The following is a 14,639-nucleotide window of genomic DNA, read 5'->3' as shown; positions in this document are numbered from 1 at the left end:
TGGGTGTTTTGTTTTTTTTTTGGTTATTTTTAACCAAATTTTAACATTTTTTACAGTGGGCTTAAGAGAAGAGCATGTGCAAAAACGTGCTTATTTTAAGCATTAAGACTGAACACCAAACCCTTCATTCACAGAAAAAGTACAGACACAATAGAGTAAGCCACATAACTTAAGTACATCATCATGTTCAGGTGGCTGAGGTCCCAGGGATGCATACTATATATGTGCCTCATGGGACCCAAGAGGTGGAACCAGCCAGTGGCATGCCTAAGATCCACCTGCCTGGGGACCATGCTAGTTCTCAGTGCAGTTTGGCAACATTGGCTTTAGAAGCCCCTTCTCATTTCATTTTTTCCCACAAGTAGGAAGCTGGATAACTCAGGAAGCTCCTCTCATGGTGCCTCTCAGAAATACTTGATAGAGCCCCATTGTAGGAGCCTGTCCTGAGTCTCGGGCTTGTCTTGAGTAACTTGAAAGCCATATGTTTGGCCTATTTAAAATAATAATAATTAAAAACTGGATGTAAAGGTAACGGTTACTTTACTTTCACCAGCTGCTCTTACGGCCTAACTTCCAGGCTTCTCCACCAATACAGCTGACCATTGGGAGTAAACTTCAGGAAAGGGACACAAGCCTTTGAAGAAGACGTATCATATACGTAACAGGGGGGATGTGTTTGGCAATCTTGTCATTCTCACTGTGCTTTTGAGCTTGTTTGAGTGAATGTATGCTGTCCCCCAGCATCACTGTGGAAGTAGATGTTATTCCTTAATCTTCTGTAAAAGGGCCACTTAGTTTTGACCTCCTGCCTGGTCCATACTTGATTTTTTGGCACTCTTCTTCCATGTGACAGTGATGTGGGTTCCTTTTCTGGTGTTGTATTTTCCAGCTGGCAGGTGGTTGAAATCAGTGCCTCATATTTCCTAATTGCAAACTCCTCTGCTGTTGGCACGTTTGAAATAGAATACCTGGGAGACATTTCAGGGATCAAGTCCAAAAGCCAGGTTTTGGAGGTGGAAATACTGTCCCATTTCCACAAGCTAATTTCTCAGCTCGTTTGCCTTGTTTTTAATTGAGCTAAGATTGATGTAGATTTTGATCTTAATTGCATATAGGAAACAAAGTTAAAATGTGTGCTTATAATCCTCTGATATCTTTGACTATTTTTTTCCAGGCTGTGTAATAGCAGAGCTCTTCACAGAAGGTGTACCCATGTTTGATTTATCTCAACTTTTGGCTTACAGAAATGGCCTCTTTTCCCCTGATCAAGTTCTAAACAAAATCGAAGACCGCAGTATCAGAGAACTGGTAAGGTTGGACTACAGCAGTAGAACCATTTGTGTAGTCTGTGTGTAGTTTTTCACCTATGTTGGTGACAAATTGCTTGTTGATTTTTCTTTTTTTTTTCTTTTTTTTTTTTTTTTTTTCATTACAAGTGTCTAAACCTTTAACCTTTCTCTCCCGCTCCCTCCTGCTTCTGCCTTTCTCAAGGTCACTCAGATGGTCCATCGTGAGCCAGATAAACGTTTAGCAGCTGAAGATTATTTGAAACAGCAACGTAACAATGCATTTCCTGAAATATTTTACACTTTCCTTCAGCCTTACATGGCCCAGTTTGCCAAGGAAACGTTTGTATCGGCAGATGAGCGTATATTGGTCATACGTAAAGATCTGGACAACATCATTCACAATCTCTGTGGGCATGATCGCACAGAGAAAGCCGAGGGAGAGACAAAAGAGAATGGGCTGGTTATTCTAGTATCTGTGATAACTTCCTGTTTACAGACTCTCAAATATTGTGATTCAAAACTGGCTGCTTTGGAACTGATTCTTCATTTAGCACCAAGATTAAGTGTAGAGATTCTTCTGGATCGTATTACTCCTTATCTGTTACATTTCAGCAACGACTCTGTGCCCAGGGTGAGGGCAGAATCTGTGAGGACACTAACTAAAGTTCTTGCTCTCGTCAAAGAAGTGCCACGCAATGATATTAACATTTATCCAGAATACATCCTGCCGGGCATTGCACACTTGGCCCAAGATGAAGCCACTATCGTCAGACTTGCATATGCTGGTAAGAGGAAATCGAGTCAAAACTCCAAATCTTGGGTTTTTCTGTATTTCCTGTTTTCTCTGCTACTCAAAATCCTCCTGCAGCTTGCTGTTTCTATTTCAGTAAATCTCCCCAGAAGTCTCAGAAATTTCTGCAGGTAAAGATACCTGTATTCACCTAAGCTAACTGATTCAGGGGGTGGCAGCAACTTCATAATGTATGGGAGTCGGCTTATATTATCAAATGAGTTTCTAGTGTAGGTCTGTGCCCAAAGTAAATAATTACATGTAAAATAATTGGCAAAACTCATTTGTTCTTTGCTAGATGATTTTTTCTTGTATGTATAAAGTAACATGCATTCTCCTCTGTGGTTCTGCATGTAAAAAGAACTTGCAGAATGTGTATATTCATTTTGGGTTAGGGCCTGAATGTACCAGACGGCAGGTCTGCTCACAGCTAAGGTAAGGGGTCCGAGTTTAGAGCCTCGTGCTCAGGGAAGCAGCCCTGCATCTCTTCCCTAGATAAAAAAAGAATGTAACAAGTAAAACCACTTGTCCAAGCAGCTGTGTGTATCTAAGTATGTGAACAGGGCTTTCTGAGCTTACCTACCCTTTGCAGCTTTTATACATTTATTGTAATTGACATTTCATTAGCTCAGACTGTTTGCTTGGATTAGCCCAACTGAAACAAATTTAAAGCATCAGTTTGTTATTATGCTTCAGAATTACTTTCCCACAGAGTGAAATTTGATACTTGGAGCTGAAATCATATTATTTGCTGTGTAATAGATTGACTTAGACCCTAGCAGATGTTTTCTTCATATTTTATTCAGATATCTGAATTCTGGTGGTTCAGGAAGAAGTTTTGTAATGATACCTGCATTTTCTATTTACCAATTACCCTTATTTGCTATGACTAGGGTATTTTTACTTTTTTTAAAGTTTACAAATCCGTAATTCAGTTGAAGGTGATGGCTGTCTTTTTTTAAAATAAATAAATACATAAATAAACTGATAAAGCTCATTATTGAAGTCAGTGTATGGTAGTAAATAGAACCAGGTGCTTTTGTTCACCTTGGTCTTCCACATTTTGGGCTTTATAATAAAGAAACATATTTCTCATGCCTCACTTTTATTTGTAGTCTAGGAAAAAAAAAAAAACACAACACAACAAAAGTAAATATTGTAAAATTCCAGTCTGTTTATAATAAAATTCTAATCTAATATAAAGTTGAGCTTGTTAAATAAACTGAAATGGAAAAAACAAAATACTATCTCTTTTTCCAGAAGTGCAGAAAGGCTACAGATCTCACTGCTCAATAGATTCCAATTGCATCTGCTTAAACAGAGTTTATGTTAAGTGGTTTGACTTTATTTTCAAACTGAGTACAGCTAGAATATTTTCTGAAATTTAACAGTTATTTGAATTGTAGATGATTCTCTAGCAAAGTTGCCTTCAATTCAAGTATTTTCTTTTAAGAAAGCAATTACATTTCAATAAGTAAATAACAAAATATATTTTTAAAGGTAGCTTAATGCTTGAGCTAACTTGTGTTACCATAGGACACTGTTTGGAAGTAGTCAGACTGGTGACTTAGAGGATTTGATCTGGGCTGTGTACAGTCTCCATTGGCATGCTGGTGTTGTCTTGGATGAGACTCAGAATGACTGCTTAAGTGGGACGTAAGCCTTGACGGGATTATTCCTGTACTGGCAGTGGCCTGACCCATATAGCTTGGGTTGCTTCGGCAGCTTCCAAACGCAGCAGAATGGTGCCAAATTCCGTGGATAGATATGGGTATGAGTGTCCTAAAATTGGAATCCAGCCCTCGAGGGTAGCCCTGTTGTCATTCCCTAGGGTACATATCCTGCTGTGGTGGTTTGTTGTTGGTTTGGGTTGTTGATTTGGGTTAATTAGCCTTTAAGTTCTATCAAGTTACTGAGTCATTAGCCTGAGATTAGGTAGTGGTTAGGGCTACTTCTAGAAGACTAAAATTAGTTGTTGTTACATTTGATATCCTTACAAATTTTCCACTTGCTTATGTGACATTACTGTGTGATGTACTCAGTAGCTTCACTGTGGTCAGGGACACGAGTCCCTGAAGTGGGTTAACAGAACATGTTGTGTAATTTCAGTGCTATTTGCTCATTGTGACTGGTATTGTGAGTGGTTTTAATCTCTCATAAGGGATCATCAGAAGGGTGTAAATTGGCAAAGCAGAACAATTCTTAACCAAAATGTTTTCCTCTGCAGAAAACATAGCGTTGTTGGCAGAAACAGCTCTGAGATTTCTGGAGTTGGTCCAGCTGAAAAACCTGAACATGGAAAATGAACCAAATGGTGAAGAAATGGATGAAACATCTCAGCCTAGCGATAACTATGACACAGGTATTGGCATGCCTACTTACCTTGCTTGCTAATAACAGAAAATCATAGGCCAAAGCTCCTGATTAGTACTGATTTCACTCAATGCTTGAAGCTTCGCCTTCCTATTAAATGAGAAGAGTGCTTTGCCTCGACCACTGTCAAAGCGTATCTGACACAGCTTCATGCAGAAACTGACACCTTTGTGCTGAACACCGTGAAAGACAAAGATAAATAAACTAGCACACTTTTCTTCTCCAGAAATTCTCAAGGTATTTGACTCTGATGCTGATGACTGGCTGTATATCCTGCTTCACTCATGGTCCCATAAATAAGTTAGCTGCGTAAAGATGGCTGTTATCCAAATACCACTTCCTTTGAAGTGCCAGGCAGGGTTAGCTTTGAAAAATCTGACAAGTTCTAGCTTAATCATGGCACTGTATTGTTCAGTCATTCTTCCCCTTCTGTTCATATGCCTGGAAATTTTTGTCTGTCTTTTGTCTGAAGATGCTGAAACTGTGGATGTCATTGGACAGTAACGTGGCAATCTGTGGTATAGCACAGAGAATGAACTAAAATTCTAAGGATGGCTTTTTTTTTCTTTCTCTTGGAAAGGAGGGTTAAGAAATAAGTGGCTTTTGTGTCAACTTCAATGCCTTTTAGTGATACATAGTTTTCTTGAATAATGCTGGGCATGTTTCTAAATTGGGAAGAGCTTTTTGGTTAAAAACATGTCACTTTAATCTACTTAGCCCAGAATAGATCTGTGACTAATTGTAATGGTAAATGTCTCGTGCATACTCCATTTGTCAGGGAAAAATATGTGCTTCAATTATCTTTTAAATAGTTGCAGAACAATGCCTTAAAAAAAAAAGGCTCCTTTCAGTTCTTCATGTAAGCCATTGGGTGTTCAGAATTGCTTAAGCATGAAAGAAAGGAAGGTCCATCTCACAGGCTACGTTTCTAAGAGATACTGTCCTCTATTCCTCAAAATAGCTTGGAGATGAAAGAAGTAATACAAGGAAAAAATGTTTGATTAGTTCTGTTCGTTTCGTGCTTGCACAAACTGAGCCTGAGAAATTTGAACCCAGAAGGCAACTTTTCTATGTGACTGACAAACTGTGTTTTAGAAAGCAAATTAACTGGTCTTGTGACTGTCTGTGGGCAAATGGTAATTACTCCTGCAAAGCTGGGATAGCAGTATCTGAAAATTTTCTGCTATTTGCTTGAGAACTTCCCTTGTATAGCTTTCAGTATTAGCTTATGCATTAACAGTATTATTACTTCCATTTAATGGAGATGGTTTATTTTTCAGTTGCATCATGGAATAGAAGCCAGGGGTGAGGTCACTTTCAAATTGTTTTGTCAGTGTTATTAGGGTAACTTCTAGTATTAAATGAAATTAGAAGTACTTTATTGAGTATAGTTTATTTCTCTCTGACCTTAATGAAGCTAATCTACATACCTAAGTAAAAATATAGCCGTGATCTGTTGTCAGTTCACAAATTCGGAAGCTGACAGTCAAATAAATATGTAAAGCCAGAATTGTCTTGAAGTACTTTGTTTACTGTTGTAACATTGGTGCTGACTTTTTCTAATGATTCTTCACATCTGCATTTCACCTATATATGAGATGAGTTGGTTCATCTGAGTTGAAGTTTTTACAAATTTAAAATTACATTTTTCTGGGAAGAATATCTCATGTTTCTATAGTCTTTGACTTTACCACCACCCTATTGCTCAGTCTGAAGTTGTATGCCAGTTCTTGGAACTGTTGGGATCCTGTGGCATTGTCCATCTCAGCAAGTTCTTCAAGGTGTTTTTCAGGATGATGTATCAGCGTAGCTCCTTTAGCAACAGGCGGTGTATGTGCACATGCTGTTTCTCACCAATCCAAATGTTCACTCTTGCAGAGTTGCAAGCGTTGCATGAAATGGTCCAGCAGAAAGTTGTGACTTTGCTGAGTGACCCGGAGAATATTGTGAAACAAACGCTAATGGAAAATGGAATAACACGTCTTTGTGTCTTTTTTGGACGTCAAAAAGCCAATGATGTTCTACTGTCTCATATGATCACTTTCTTAAATGATAAGAATGACTGGCATCTTCGAGGAGCTTTCTTTGACAGCATCGTAGGTAAGTGTATGTTTTCAGCCAGTGTGGAGAGGTAAAATATAAATTTTATTTTTGCATATCTTGGTAACCGTTAAGTCATTTCTTATTAAAGATGTGTATAATTTTTAGGAAAGGACCTGCTGGATTATTGTGTATAAATGTTTCTTGATAGAGTATGCAAGAGACAATATAAATACAAATATCCTTTATTTTTGTCCAAATATTTCAAACAAATGAGGCTGACACATTTAAGGGTATGTTAGATTAACATTAAAAATAAACTTTAATTTATGTTTTTATTTTTAAAATATTTCTAAAGCCACTAATTGAAAAAATTAAATTACAACAAATAAATGCTAAGATTTCTGAAAGCCTTCTAGTGGATGCATCTCTTTAGATGTGTGCATGGTCCCATTAACCTCAATAGACCTGTCCATATGATGAAAACTATGAACTGTTACAGGTTAAAATTATAATTTGAAAACTTTTGGGCTTTAAAACATCAACAAAATATTTCAATCAGTTCATAAAACTTAACAATTTTAAAAACCTTACCAGTGACGTGATGGTTTTTGTATCAGCTGTTTCATATATCTAACATTCCATTTATGTTGGAAATTATTCCATATAACTATTACTTGGGATTTCCAGGCCAGGAAAACTTTCCACAGCAGACTACAGTATTTGATTTAAAAAATGGTAGTGCTGGTGCATGTCAAGAAAAAGGAGCACAGCCAAACTTCCAGCAGGGTCATTATGATACACACATGTTCCATTACAAACAGAAGCTACAAAATGCTTCACTGGCAAACCCTGCCAAGATGTGATGCTGGTAGCTTTTCAGAATTAGTTTAGAGGGACCAACAGGGTAGCCAAAGCACAGGTCACAGTGCCCTGGTTTCTTGCAAAAGGCATGTAGAGAGATGTCGTACAACTAAGGGTAAAAACCAAGACTTGCAGTCTGCATTTTTAACCCCTCTTTTCCCAGTATCTCTTCAAAATCTCCACAGACGTGTTCTAAATTTGTATTTTTTGACTTATGCTGTGTTAACCAAAACTTGTGCGCTTCTAAAAAACTGAACTAACTCATGTTTAATTATGTGCAGCCACTGCTGCCTGTGTCTGTGGACAGTTGCACTTCTGCAACAATTAAGGGATTTTCTCCTACCCGTGACATTTTCTTCTTTTCTTCCTTTTAGTAACTGCTCACAAAGCCAGCATTAATACATGAACAAATATGTTAATTATTACCATGTCAGAATAGAAGTGAAGAAGTTATTTTTTGTGTAATCTCGATTATGATGGGAGGATATGCTGTTTTTTTTGTGCTATCAGTCAATCCCAAATAATGAAGTCTGTAGCAGATACACTTATGGTCTATGCTGTGTGCCATGTATGACAACAGCAAGGATAAGCCTGAGTTATTCAATGGAAAACCAGCTTTTCTGTCTTGAGAATGATCGAAGAACTTGCCCAGTTGTTTGCAGGATGGAACGTCAGCTTCATGGATGTGAAGCAAGAAGAAAGATCAGAAATTCAACAAGGTCCATCTTCTTTACAGTTGCCAGAGATTGATTATAGTAGATGGGGTTATCTAATCCAAAGAAGCAATTCCAGGTGACTGTTTCACATGGACACCAGCTGGTTGTTGTGTGGGAAAGAAGGAAAGGATAAGGAAGCAGTTTTTTTTGTTTGTTTGTTTGTTTGTTTGTTTTTTTGTTTTTTACTGGGATACAGCTGATATGTTTTGGTCCATCAGCTTCCAAGGAATTAAATTAATTTTGCTTTTAATCTTGGCTTCTTTCGGAGATTTTGAAACATGTTTTAACATTAGATTTATTTTTACAAGTAGGGGCAGGATGACTTCATGATGGCAAATCATTTGAGGGTAGTTAACGAAACAGCAAATGTTGCAGCCATTTCAGGCTTAGAGTTTGTAGAAGAGTGTTCTAAAATTTCCTTTTAAACTGTGATTCTTTTGTGGACAAATGAATGTATGTTATAGTTATTCTTTGCTGGTAATCAGTCCAGTATCCAATTCAGTCTTTTCAGGAACCTGAATGATACTCAACTTTCCATCAGTGCTAAATTAAAGACAAAAATCCTGCCAACAGTATCTTTCATCAATGCTCTTTCATCCTTTCCACGTACAACTGCAGGCACTGTGTTCTCACCCTTCAGGAGCACAGCTGGTTTTTGCCTTGCTGTTTCAGACTTTGCTGGCCAGCTGTGTGTTTACATCTATGCCTGATGTCTGGGACCTCTGCAGGCACAGGAATCTGTTTTTGTCAAACAGCTTTCAGAATATTGGTCTAAATTTGAATGGAAAGAAACTTTTTTTTAATGACTAATTTTCTATTTTCAGATGTCTCTTCAGATGTTCTAAAAGGAAATACTTGAACATCGGCAATGATGAATTTAAAAGCTTTTTTTTTTTTTTTAACTTGGTGTTAGTGGAAGATGTAGATTTAGCAATATTAAATCATCTCATTTAACTTTCCATGTTATGTTGTGTTATTGCAATGTAGTACTAGTCAATCTAAAAAGATTGAAGTAAGATTAGAAATAAGTATGCGTCCTACCTAGTCTTTAACACTTTTTTTTAATCTCTGATTACAATCTGTGTCGCTGGAAAGACCATCCCTGGTCTTCTAAGAAATTTTAATGCACATCCTGAGTTTTGCACATTTACAGTTTTGTAGGACTGAGGCCTTGATGTTTGCTTCTGCATCACTGTCTCAATATATGCATGTATTTCTTATTTTGATAATTTCCTGGAAAATGTTATCAATTCCTTGCCTACCAGAGGATCAAGATTTTAAACTTCGGTGAGGAAAGGCAAAGAAGTGCTACTTTGGATTCTTAGGTGTTTTCTTTTTTTTTTGTTGTTAATGTTTCAGGTGTTGCTGCTTATGTTGGCTGGCAAAGCTCATCAATACTGAAACCTCTACTTCAGCAAGGTCTCAGTGATGCTGAAGAATTTGTCATTTATAAGGCCCTCAACGCTCTTACCTGTATGTGCCAATTAGGCCTCTTGCAAAAGCCCCATATTTATGAATTTGCTTGTGATATAGGTAAGTTGGAATACTGGAGATTACCTTGTTTTGCTATTAAAGAAAACTTAGTACTGCATAAAGCTTCACAGTCAGCTTAGCTGTTCAATATGCAAACCTGTTGTACTGTTTCAGAATCTACTTGAAATTAAGTTAATAAATTGTTGCTATTTGGATTGTGTTAGTGCTCAGAACTCTTTAAAAAAGAAAAAAAAATCATTTTGGTGGAATAAATTGAAAACGTCTTCTATGACTTCGTTTATGACAGCAAAAAAAAAAACAAAAAACAACTTGAACCTTAAGTCCGAAAACTTTCTACTTTAAGATCTTTTCTTATTCATCATGTCGATCTCGGATCACTAGTTACTTTCTGGAAGTTGGTCAGGCACATGACTTGCAAACTGTCTTACCCATTGGCCTTTGATGAATGGGGTAATCCAGTCTTTCAGACGATACATGATCCCTTCTCATCCTGTTTTGAACTCTATAAAATTCCATTTCACTCCTTTACAGTCTATAAGAGAACTTCAAATACAGAGTTGGCCTCTCCTTCCTCATCAGGCTTTTCAGCTTAATTTAGGCATTCACCAGCTATTTATAGAAAAGAAAAGACCAACTCATCTTTTGAAACTGACTGCTTCTTCCTGTTACGACTTTTCAAAAGCATTCAGAATTTGAGGCAGATGATCCATGGTTATATCTCATGACTGGATACTGTCCCTTGATTATAACTTCTTAAAACCCACATAATTGAGACAGACTTTTGAATCTAACAAGCGAACTTAGAAATAATCTTCATTGTACAGTCACTATTTAAATTGTAAGAAAGTGGAAGAAGGAAGGAATAAAGTATTTACTTAAAAATGAAAACAAAACAAAACACTGCTATTTCAGTTCTCTGTAATTGCCCATATTAAGGTTAGCATTTATTTTTGGATTAGTTTCCTTTGCAAATTTGGAGTTGACAATTAGGAAGTGAAATGAATAAACAGGGAAATCATGCTTTTTGACAGTAGCAAGGAAGCTGAGCGCCACGGGCCCAGTAAACTCTCTGAAATAGTTTTCTCAATTTGGGTGTCAACCTTGGTGCTCTGCAGGAGGAAGGGCTGAAGCTGGGGGTTGATTCTAGGGGAAGGAAATAATATCGCGGACTGCCATATACAGGATGATCCTCTCTCTTTAATTTGAATGATGTATTCTAACAGCTTAATTTTCTTTCAGCACCTTTCCTGTGCCATCCTAATCTTTGGATACGTTACGGTGCAGTGGGCTTTATCACCGTGGTAGCACAGTATCTAAATATTGCTGATGTCTACTGCAAGCTAATGCCATACCTCAATCCTTTTATCACACAACCAATAATACAGGTAATATTTCAGTTATTCATGTGAATATACCTCAAGCAGTCATAATTCTTAGGTCTGTCATTCTGTCCTGGTTATTAGATTTATTTTTTTCAAGTAAAGGGTAGAGGTGATACAGTTTCTTGATCTCAGCAAACGTTGACTGAATGGCCATTGCCATGCATGTTTGAAAGGCTTGTCTCAAATTTGTTGCTTGCAATCAAACTGCTGCGATGTCGCACTACTTCATAGAAGTCTAAAAGGTATGGAAAGTTGGCTATGACACAAGTGTTTCTGTGCTCTGTGCTTTCATCCACAAGACTAGTTTGCTCCATTTGCTGAAAACACGATCAGGCTGCCAGTATTGCTTGCTTGTGGTTTTTGCAGTGCTACTTGTGTTCTTTGCCCAAGACTGAGAGCAGAGTGCTCAGCATGAGTAAGTTATTTCCTAACAGTATACGTACTGGAATGACCTGCATAATGCTGGTAACATGAATTATGTAGGCATCTTTGTGTACAGCTTTAGGGCCTGTAAAATTCCTCTTAGGTCTTTAAATAGATAAGAAACAGTACTTGCATTGAAGAATGCGTCATGTGTTTAACCTGTTTTTTTTTTTTTGATACCATGCAGCTGGCACCTTAATTAAAACAATATTTATCTCTGTTTAACTCTCCTTGAACTGCTTTTGCTGTGTTTTAGGCATTGGTTGATAAATATCTGTCTTGTTCATTTCTTGCTTCATTTTTAGTGTATGAATCTTTGCTATGAAGCACTAAATATAGTAAGCAAGTAGGGACTCGGATTGTAATGAAGAAATCCTCACTTTGGACTAATATTGAATTTGTATTTCATGTAGACAGCCTGTTATGAGGAACAAGTTGGAGTTTAGAGGTTTTCTGTCACTGTTGTAAAAAAAGCAATTGCAGTCTCAACCCCATCCCATTAGTTATTTGAGTATTCCAAGTTTTATACAAGCATTTATGTCAGAATTTTGGGCCAAGTTAGGTTTGGCTAACTTGGCTAACTCTAGGACTGTAACTGGGGGGGGTCTATTTAAAATTTAAGGACTAAAACGTATGAATTTGAAGGAGTGTTGGGGCTGCAAGTACCCTGAATGGTGTAGAAGACTTTATTTGTCCAGACATATTCTCTAGTCCCAGAAATTGAATCACCACCTGTCAGAATCGAAAGTTGTTTTCTGTTTTTATAGTAACGAACAGTCTTTATAAGGATTTCCACAGTTAATGATTCTAAATTATGCCCCAACCCACTGGTTTCTTGTGACTGTTTACTAAACTCGCAATATGCTTTTGATTATTACATAATTACATTCTTGTGCATCCTTATGCCATTATATTACTGAAGGAAAGACAGTAATCTGACTGATCCAGGAGTTCTTCTATTTAATACTTTTAGAGGGTAAATGTAGGTCAAAGAATGACAGAGTTTGAAATAGTGTTGTACTAGTAGTAGAATTCGTATTCCATTTAGCAATTGCAAACTAAAATTCTGAGACTACTGGGAGAACAGGTAAGAAAATTGAGGAAATCTAATATATCTAGTATGAGAGATTTCTTTTTCAAGAAAGGAGAGAAGTTGAATTTAGATTATTGGCATAATCATATGCAATAATTTTTGTCCTAGTGTGATAATTTTGTTGTTGTTATTGTAAGCTTAAAAGCATATTTTCAGGACAGAGTTTAAAAGTAGCTTTTAGAGCAAGCCTTCACAGGAAGATATTTTTATTTTTATTAATATTTGTGGTTGTCCAGTTACAGATTTGTGGGCTAGGAAAAAAAGTTAAACCATTGTAGACATGAAACAATAGCACTTACTGTTAGATATCTCCATATCTATATGGATATTCTCCATGTTGACTGGTTTCTCCTTTTGAATTGCAGATAGATAAAGAAATAGTTCTGCTAAGTGTACTTAAAGAGCCTGTCAGCCGTTCCATATTTGATTATGTCTTAAGATCAAAGGATATCACAAGCCTCTTTCGACACCTTCAGATGCGTCAGAAGAAGAGGAATGGTGCTCTCCCTGACTGTCCACCCCCCGAGGACCCTGCCATTGCACAGCTGCTGAAGAAGCTGCTTTCACAAGTGATTGTTTTTCATTTGTAATTTGAGAGTCTTGGCTCTGTATGTCTCTACAGCAACCCTGCAGTTGCTGCTCTGAGAGGCTCCTGGTCTGAGGTTCTGATCCTGCAAACCATTGACTTCCCTGATTTCAGTATATGCTTGCAGGACAAAGAGTTCAGAAGTCATGGAAGAGTCTTAAAAGATCTACCAGAAATAGGGTGACCTTATGTCTGGATTTCCCAAATATATCCTCTTTTTAAAGACTTCAGTTGTATGTCTCAATTTCTGACATAGACAGTATGTCAGTATTACAGAATACAGGCTGTGTAGAGTGCTGTAGAGGAGAGTATGCATTTGTTGAAGAGACAGACATGCAAATAACAGTGCTAAAGCCAAAGGGAACTGAAAAGTTTTGAGGTTTATATGTGAAGAGGGGAATGCTAAGAATCACCCACATGAAGTAGTGAGAACTGGGAAGAGGAAGGACTGCAGCTAAGTGTGTGTGGTTTGGTTTTGTTTGTTTGTTTTTTCCTATGGTTTGTGGGCTGTAAGAATAGCTGAGGTGGCAATTAAGCAGGTTGCACCAGACAGTGGTCCAATGTTAAATGCAATTCTGCTCTTTCACCATTCCTAGGCATTTACCTGAAGAAGAAGGATGTACTACAGCAACTTACCCAAAGTTCATATCATATGAGTGATAGACTGGTGTCTTGAGTTCTGGGGATGTGCTGCTCTATCCCTTTGCTTCTGAGCCAGTCATTAGTCTTTCTGCTGCTTGCATCTTCATGCCTTGATTCATGTTCTTGCTCAAAAAAGAAGTAACGTCTTTTCTCTTATTCTGCAGGGGATGACTGAGGAGGAAGAAGACAAACTATTAGCACTGAAAGACTTTATGTTAAAATCAAATAAAGCTAAAGCCAATATAGTGGATCAGAGCCACCTGCATGACAGCAGTCAGAAAGGGGTGATCGACTTGTCGGCTCTGGGAATAACTGGCAGACAAGTGGACCTTGTTAAAACAAAACAGGAGCCTGACGACAAACGTGGTTGGTATTTTTTGTGGTCTACATAGATAAAGTATTGTTTTTCCTTCAGAGAACTAAGTCTTTAATTTACTCAGTGATTCATCCTATGTAACTTTCACCATCCTCACAGAGTTTGCAGTGAGGAGATCTAGCGCAGCTTCTCTGTAGCATGCTGCTATTTGAAACATGAGGGGCTGGAATACTCTGCAACAGTGAAAGATAAGAATATTTTGCTTTTAAGAGTGCTTAAATAAGATTGCATTTGCATTAGAAGTATGCACAGGTTGTTTTAGCTGGTTGTGACAAACAGGACTAGCGACCTGTGGTAAGTAAGTGTAAATTGTGAAGGATACACTTCTTCTATCTCTGTTTCCTCTTAAGAAGTGATGAGATCTTTAAATTTGAAAATCCAGGATGTTTTCTTGAGGTGGTATGGGGAAGACTGAAGCATAGGTGTGAAACAGGCTGGCACTGAGGAGTGCTGTTATTCATCCAAGTACATACTTGTTTTGCTTTGGAGTTCTTCAGCTGCCTGTCTACCCTCATTTTACTTTATTGCCTGCTTTCCTTTATGCTTATAAAACAACAACCAAAATAAAACA

The 14,639-nt window shown here is 37.6% G+C and overlaps 1 protein-coding gene across 1 annotated transcript in view; it reads left to right on the top strand.

Moving 5' to 3' along the window:
• Positions 1 to 14,639, top strand: part of PIK3R4 (phosphoinositide-3-kinase regulatory subunit 4) — a 28,428-nt gene that overhangs the window by 1,208 nt on the left and 12,581 nt on the right. The window contains exons 3-10 of the mRNA XM_035318261.1: positions 1,175 to 1,308; positions 1,492 to 2,074; positions 4,307 to 4,441; positions 6,331 to 6,552; positions 9,432 to 9,605; positions 10,806 to 10,951; positions 12,830 to 13,033; positions 13,857 to 14,058. Of these exons, the coding sequence (XP_035174152.1) occupies positions 1,175 to 1,308; positions 1,492 to 2,074; positions 4,307 to 4,441; positions 6,331 to 6,552; positions 9,432 to 9,605; positions 10,806 to 10,951; positions 12,830 to 13,033; positions 13,857 to 14,058 (1,800 nt within the window). The remainder of the gene's footprint in view (positions 1 to 1,174; positions 1,309 to 1,491; positions 2,075 to 4,306; positions 4,442 to 6,330; positions 6,553 to 9,431; positions 9,606 to 10,805; positions 10,952 to 12,829; positions 13,034 to 13,856; positions 14,059 to 14,639) is intronic.

Source organism: Oxyura jamaicensis, chromosome 2 (assembly GCF_011077185.1).
Source record: "Oxyura jamaicensis isolate SHBP4307 breed ruddy duck chromosome 2, BPBGC_Ojam_1.0, whole genome shotgun sequence".
NCBI classification, from domain to species: Eukaryota; Metazoa; Chordata; class Aves; order Anseriformes; family Anatidae; genus Oxyura; species Oxyura jamaicensis.
The sequence above is the reverse complement of the archived record's forward strand: the minus strand, read 5'-3'. Positions and strand labels throughout refer to the sequence as shown.